This window comes from Physella acuta, unplaced genomic scaffold, assembly GCF_028476545.2.
Source record: "Physella acuta isolate Inbredline_101_S28 unplaced genomic scaffold, ASM2847654v3 ptg001684l, whole genome shotgun sequence".
Classification (NCBI taxonomy): domain Eukaryota; kingdom Metazoa; phylum Mollusca; class Gastropoda; family Physidae; genus Physella; species Physella acuta.
In genome coordinates, this window is record NW_026733197.1 from 5,001 (window position 1) to 12,500 (window position 7,500).

Sequence of the window (7,500 nt, forward strand, 5' to 3'; positions counted from 1 at the left end):
ATATACATATACATATACATATACATATACATATACATATACATATACATATACATATACATATACATATACATATACATATACATATACATATACATATACATATACATATACATATACATATACATATACATATACATATACATATACATATACATATACATATACATATACATATACATATACATATACATATACATATACATATACATATACATATATTTTTATTGATAAATATGTTTGAGTTTGTGTCTGTATGCGTGTTACTTAAATATTGTTACTGTACATGTTTTAATATATATGTAATTTGAATTACGATTTAAGAAGATCATTAGAAATTCATACTTACTTTATTAACCTCTGTATAATCAGTTACATTTCTTATGTCAAACAACCTTGCTTTACTCTCCGAAACGACGACAACTGCATATGTTATTTTATCATTGGTCTCTCTCTGTTTCTCTATGATATTTGTCATGAAATTGAATTGTGCATTCAAATTTAGGCCCTCGGTGTTTTTGGTAGCGTCAAGGATAAAAATATGAACCTGTTCTTGCGTTTCCTCTGAAGGAATTTTTGCTATTAATAAAAGAACAAAAATATCAATCAGGCTGCATACAGTAATAATATATCTGACATTTGATGGGAAGATTTTAATTACAAAGGTGTAGCTCGCTATTTGTATGCAGGCTTAAATGTTAATGAAACTTCAAGCATATTGTTAATTTTAAAACCTATCTACATAAAATTTGCCATATGAATCTAGTTCTTACTTTCCAGTATCTCTATCAAATTGTTTTCTACAGTTGGCAACTCATAAGGCGATTGAACATGGATCAAATCATCTTCCGTTGATGCCAGGTTTGAAATAGCAGTGTTTGGGAATTCTTTTCCAATACCCACAATCACAATCTTATTTCCAGACTCTTTCCATTTGGAAAATTCTTCCACTATTTCAAAATTAGATATTAGGCTATACAGTTGGAAATGCCATGGTTTTTTTCTATAATGCTATTATATTGAACAGTTAATAATGAAGCCAATATAACCAGATCATTAAAAGTGTCTTGAAAATAAATGTAATTTCTGTACGAAATAGCTAGTGTATTGGTCTGTTTTACAATAGGCCTACAAGTTCAGTTTGCTTGCGTACTATTTTTTGTTAATATTACGTGTTTAAAAAATCTTCTGGATCATGTGTTGCAAATTATTAATGCTATACTCTATACGTTAAGCTTTTCCAATACAAAAATATATTTACGTTCGAAGTTTCTGTTTTTTACATATGCTGTTATAGTCATAAATTATTTACGCTATTTTTGAAGATAAAATTTTTAAAGTAATTATATTATATATTTTATACTTAGAAATATTTCAAACCACCTTATCAATCATATATATATATATATATATATATATATATATATATATATACATATATATATATATATATATATTGCTGCTTCATTGAAATCACATTTTTATCAAGTTTATAGATAAAGGTTTTAAATTATCAAAACGGTTTACAATTTTCTTATATATATATATATATATATATATATATATATATATATATATATATATATATATATATATTCAAAGGTACTATGCAATTATACAAATAATTAATACAACTTCTTTTAAAATTAAAATAATATCGATTGATAACATATCGAGTCAAAATGTAAGATATGAATTTTTTATTATAGTTAGTACTTGTACTTTTAGTTTATATTTACCATCGTCTAAAAATTCTGCTTTTCCATTTGAAATAAAAGTGATTGTGCATTGAGCTGAAGTTTTCTCATTCTTTTTTGGACGGCATTCTTCCCATGACATTATTAAGTGTAATAACTTTTTTACGCTTGATGCAGCTATATAATCGTTTTTTTTCAAGATCTGTAAATAAAATCTAATTAACACACTTATATAATTGTGTATGTTTGTATGTGTGTGTATATATATATATATATATATATATATATATATATATATATATATATATATATATATATACGTATACTACCTGCATATCCGTGCTGCTTCGCCACGGTGTGGATATGGATACTACCTCAGAGTTTACCCGCTTATACCCGTTCTTCGCTACGGTGTGGATATGGATATTACTTCAGAGACTACCGCTTTGCGCGCTTCGCTAAATTTGGGGATATGGATATTACCTCAGAGTTTACCTCGCTGCGCTCGGATTTTCCGTCAGCGCACAGCGCTGCGCGCATGTGTCGGTAGCACTTCGGTGTGAATATAGAAAAAAAGGCCTAACGCTCTCTCTCAGCACAGACAACTTTCTTCCCTTAGACCCGACTCGTAATCTAAACCGCCGCCGAATGACACGTTTAACCGGGCGTCCGCGCCCAGGGAGAGATTTTCAAATGCTTCCAAATTCTATAGTGATGACTGACTGAAACACTACCACCAGCGTTATATTATACTAGCTGCATACCCGTGCTCCGCCACGGTAAATCTTTTTTAAATGTAGTAACTTGAGAACAGAACAAAACTAAACACTACACAAACACAACACAAACACAAAAGAAAACACAAACACAATGCAAACACAAACGAAAACACAAATGCAACACACAAACACAAAAGAAAAAAAAACGCAAATAAAAACACAAATGAAAACTCCAACACAATGCAAACACAAACGAAAAAAAAACACAAACGAAAACACAAATGCAACACACAAACACAAAAGAAAAAAACAAACGCAAATAAAAACACAAATGAAAACTCCAACACAATGCAAACACAAACGAAAAAAAACACAAACGAAAAAACAAACACAACACTCATAACATAAACACAAATTAAATGCAAACATAAACGCATAGTGCTCACAGTTTAGCCCGTGGCGCCTAACCGCACCCTGTTCAAGCGCCGGCGGACGTGGCTTATTCAGTGAATGACTATAAAACCCCCAGCTTGCCGCAAAATGAAAGCTATATTAATAATTATTTAACAGTACGTTCAGTGTTCGTTCAGTGTATAAAATAAATAAAAGGCAGTTTTTAAAATATACGTGTTTTCCCTACCATATTGCACTTCATTGTTTTTATCAGTACTTTAAATTTACAATAGAGTTTCATGACTAAAACCATTACGCACCTAATAAACGTGATGACGCGTCTATAACTGTGCGTAATAGTTGATTAAAAATCCTAATTAGTAAACAGGACGTTTTGTGAATAAATAAATAACAGATAGCCTTTTATCAATCCATGCTATATATAATATTCCAACAATAATTTCCTCTTACAATAATGTCCTTTCACATTAATGTTGCATTCACATTTTGCTAATTATATTATTACAATAATAATTCCCTCTTGGAGATTTTGCATTCACATTTTTGTATTAGCGTGAGTTGAATTTATTTTAAATAACCTCCCCTGGCAAAATTACAAAAGAGTTTAATTAATTAAATAATTAATTCGTCCCTACTATTATAAAAATATATCCACTTTTTCTAGGACTCAAAACGAAAATGATATTTGACATTGATCAGTTTAATATGTTTTAGCAATTTGCATGTATTTAATATTTTCTTTACGTTATGCGTAAGAGTAAAAACAGTGACAACTATAAAATAAATTTAATTCGTTATATAAACAAACCCTACTCTATAACAAATATTAAGACACTGTGATGTAAGTAAAAAGCACGACAAGTGACGTGTTTACTTGTATGGTTCAAACATTTATAGCGATGACTGACTGACATATATATATATATATATATATATATATATATATATATATATATATATATATATATATATATATATATATATATATATATATATATATATATATATATATATATATACGTATTTGATTAAGATCGTAGTTTGATAGATACATACCTTTTCAATTACTAATATATCAGTTTGGTTACGTAAGTCAAACAGCCCGGCAGAGCTACCCATAACATTGACAACTGCGAATCTAATTTTGTCATTTTTCTTTTGCAGTTTCTTCATTGCACTAATCAAAAATATGATTTCAATATCTGAATCTCTTAACAGTTTTTTTTTAGATGAATCAGTCACAAAAATCACAATTTTCGTTTCGACATTTTCTTCATGTTTTTTTTGAGAATTCTCGTCTGTTATTGTAAAGGAAAGATGGCCGTTAAAAAGTAAAGATATTTTTTTTAATAATAATATATTGCATTATATTGATTCAATTGCATTTTAACCATTTTTATAAAAAAATGAAAAACCTAACCAAGCAATCCATGTACATTTGACTTAGCGAATGCTTCTAATTCGTGCAAAAATTGACGCCCAATTAATTTATCTAAATTTTTAATGGACTAGTATTTCTTAATCTTACCATCCAATTTCTCAAGAAGTTGGCTTTTAATCGTTTCTAATTCATCAGGCGATTCAATAAAGATGGCGTTGTCTGGTGATGAAGCCAGGTCTGCTATCGAATTATTTTTGCCGTCTTTTCCGACTACGATTACAACAATTCCATTTTCTATATCTTTCCATTCTGTAACCTCGTCACCTGTTTAAAATTTAACTTCTGCGTAATTACCTATACAGATTTTTAACAGCATGTTTAAATTAGTATAGCGTATCTAAAATGTTAAGTACGGCGCCCTATTGATTTGACAAAATATATGATTGAAGTGTATTTGTGACATTACTACAATAACACGTGAATTTATTTTATGGACTTAAGTGTGTAGCGATTCTGATAAGAATATAATATGCATTCAATCGATTTGCATATCTCTTTGCTTGTATAGATTTTTACAGATCTACGAATTATCAGATTATACGTCTAGTTACAACTGCAGTATATAACAGAAATGTATTAACTATTTCAAAGTTGTGTTTTTGTTAATATTTTGTGTATGATTTTATGATTTATTAATACTTGCTAGTAATGTTTTCTAGTAATTACATCACAATTTAAAAACTGACATTTTATTTTTGTTCTGTTTATGCTACAGCAGTATAATTGTTTTCGTTTTTAATTAATAATTAACTTTATTCTTATGCTGTAATAGAATATAGTGTTTCTAGTGACAAAAAAAATGCGTTGTTAATGTAGTCCTACGTCTTTTTAATAAATCCATTCATAAATGCATAAAAAACTTGAAAATAAATATTTGATCCCTGTTAATTACCAATTATTTCTGTAATTTGATTTAAAAACGCATTGTTCTTTATGATTTTTTAATAGATGATTGATTTAGCTGTAATTATTTTATAGATTAGTAATTGTGTGAAATCATAGAAACAGTTTAAGTACATACATGTAAAGTCAGTATGAATGTTATCGTTATTTTTAACTCATTCGACTCTTGATTTTTAAAGAAAACTAATGCTTTAGTTACATATATTAGTTTGTATGTTCCTGTTCATTAGTGAGTAAAATGTTATAACAAGAAGGTCGATCACTGCTTGTGATCATAATTTTCGTGTTGTTAATTTTTTCAGTTGATTGTCACAAAGATTTAATAGTGTACTGAAAATTTGCTAATGTATAAAATAATATTTTACCATTTTCGAAAAATTTTGATTGTCCGTCTGAAATGATAGTCATGACACATTGGTTGGAGGTTTCCTCATTATTCTTTTCACGACATTGTTCCCATGTCATTGTTATTTTTATTAATTCCGCCAAATTGTATACAGACACATATTTATCTCCTTTCAATATCTATACAATAATACGATTATTAATATAGTCAAATTTTTAATTAAGAAAATATGTCATTAGGATAAAAAAAGTTGAAAATGAAGGAAAGATATTTTGTGCGTAGATGAGTGTTTGTGTTTTTAGGTGTGTGTTTTTAGGTGTGTGTGTGTGTGTGTGTAGGTTTGTTTATGTAAAAGTGAGAGGTTTGGAGCAGCTTGTGTGTTTATTTATGTGTAAAATTTACATGTCTAAATGACATATCAGGGGCGTAGCGAGGGGGGGGGGGCGGAGGGTGCGGACCGCACAGGGTGACACCATTTAGGGGAGTGACACCAAGGCAAAAAATAGCAAAATATATAGAGAAAAATCGAGGGGGGGGGGGTGCAAATCAAAAGTTTGAGGGGGGGTGCAAATCGAAAATTTGAAAGTTTGTCCCTGGGAAGGGTCTCTATGCCTCGGGGGGGGGGGGGGGGGGGTGACACCATTAAGTGCCGCACCGGGTGACACCCGACCTCGCTACGCCACTGTGACATACTATTTAGGTATGTTTCAGTTATTTAGGTATGTTTAGATATTTAGATATTTTTGAGTAGATGAGTGTGTTTTTAGTTGTGCGTAAATGTGTAATGTGTGTGAAAGAGAGAGGTTTGCAGGTGTGTGGCTTTTTATTTACAAGTGTGTTCATTTATGTTTAAAGCGTTATATGTCTAAATAAAATGCTACTTAAGTATGCTTCAGTTATTTTACAATCTACATTACACAGCAAAAATTCAGACTTACTTTATCGAGGCGTGTTAAACTGGTAAAATTTCTCAAGTCAAAAAATTTGGCAGAATTTTCAAACACGAAGGCAACTGCAAATTTAACTTCTTTATTATTTTCTTTCAGTTTCTTTATAACTTGAGTTATAAATTTTATTTGTGATTTTAAATCCACGTTTTCTGTATTTTTTGTAGCAGATTTTAAATCCACGTTTTCTGTATTTTTTGTAGCATCAAGAATAAAAATCTGAACCTGTTCTTTCGCCTCAACTGAAGGCCCATTTCCTATAAATTATACACACAAAAAATTTACATATTACATACATGAATAGTAAAAGTCGGGTAAGCATAACCAAGTTTGAAAAAAAAAATTGTTTTATAAAAAAAAATAAATAAATGAATAAATAAATGAATAAATAAATAAATAAATAAATAAATAAATAAATAAATAAATAAATAAATAAATAAATAAATAAATAAATAAATAAATAAATAAATAAATAAATAAATAAATAAATAAATAAATAAATAAATAAATAAATAAAAAAAAATAAATAAATAAATAAATAAGTAAGTAAGTAAGTAAATAAATAAATAAATAAATAAATAAATAAATAAATAAATAAATAAATAAATAAGTAAGTAAGTAAGTAAGTAAATAAATAAATAAATAAATAAATAAATAAATAAATAAATAAATAAATAAATAAGTAAGTAAGTAAGTTATAACAAACAAACAAACAAACAAACAAACAAACAAACAAACAAACAAACAAACAAACAAATAAATAAATAAATAAATAAATAAATAAATAAATACATACATACATACATACATACATAAATAAATAAATAAATAAATAAATAAATAATAAATAAAATAAATAAATAAACAAAAAAATAAATAAATAAATAAATAAATAAACAAACAAACAAACAAACAAACAAACAAACAAAAAAAAAACGAACGAACGAACGAACGAACGAACGAACGAACGAACGAACGAACGAACGAACGAACGAACGAACGAACGAACGAACGAACGAACGAACGAACGAAT

The 7,500-nt window shown here is 28.1% G+C and overlaps 1 protein-coding gene across 1 annotated transcript in view; it reads right to left on the minus strand.

The window, feature by feature from the left end:
- Positions 1-349: 349 nt before the first annotated feature.
- The window catches only part of LOC131929834 (collagen alpha-5(VI) chain), a gene marked incomplete at its 3' end in the record, with an annotated part of 41,704 nt that continues 34,553 nt past the window's right edge, over positions 350-7,500 (minus strand). The window contains exons 12-19 of the mRNA XM_059286225.1: positions 6,637-6,724; positions 6,459-6,600; positions 5,540-5,699; positions 4,359-4,535; positions 3,887-4,128; positions 1,740-1,899; positions 774-950; positions 350-579 (exon numbers count right to left, since the gene is read on the minus strand). Coding sequence (XP_059142208.1) covers positions 350-579; positions 774-950; positions 1,740-1,899; positions 3,887-4,128; positions 4,359-4,535; positions 5,540-5,699; positions 6,459-6,600; positions 6,637-6,724 — 1,376 coding nt within the window. The remainder of the gene's footprint in view (positions 580-773; positions 951-1,739; positions 1,900-3,886; positions 4,129-4,358; positions 4,536-5,539; positions 5,700-6,458; positions 6,601-6,636; positions 6,725-7,500) is intronic.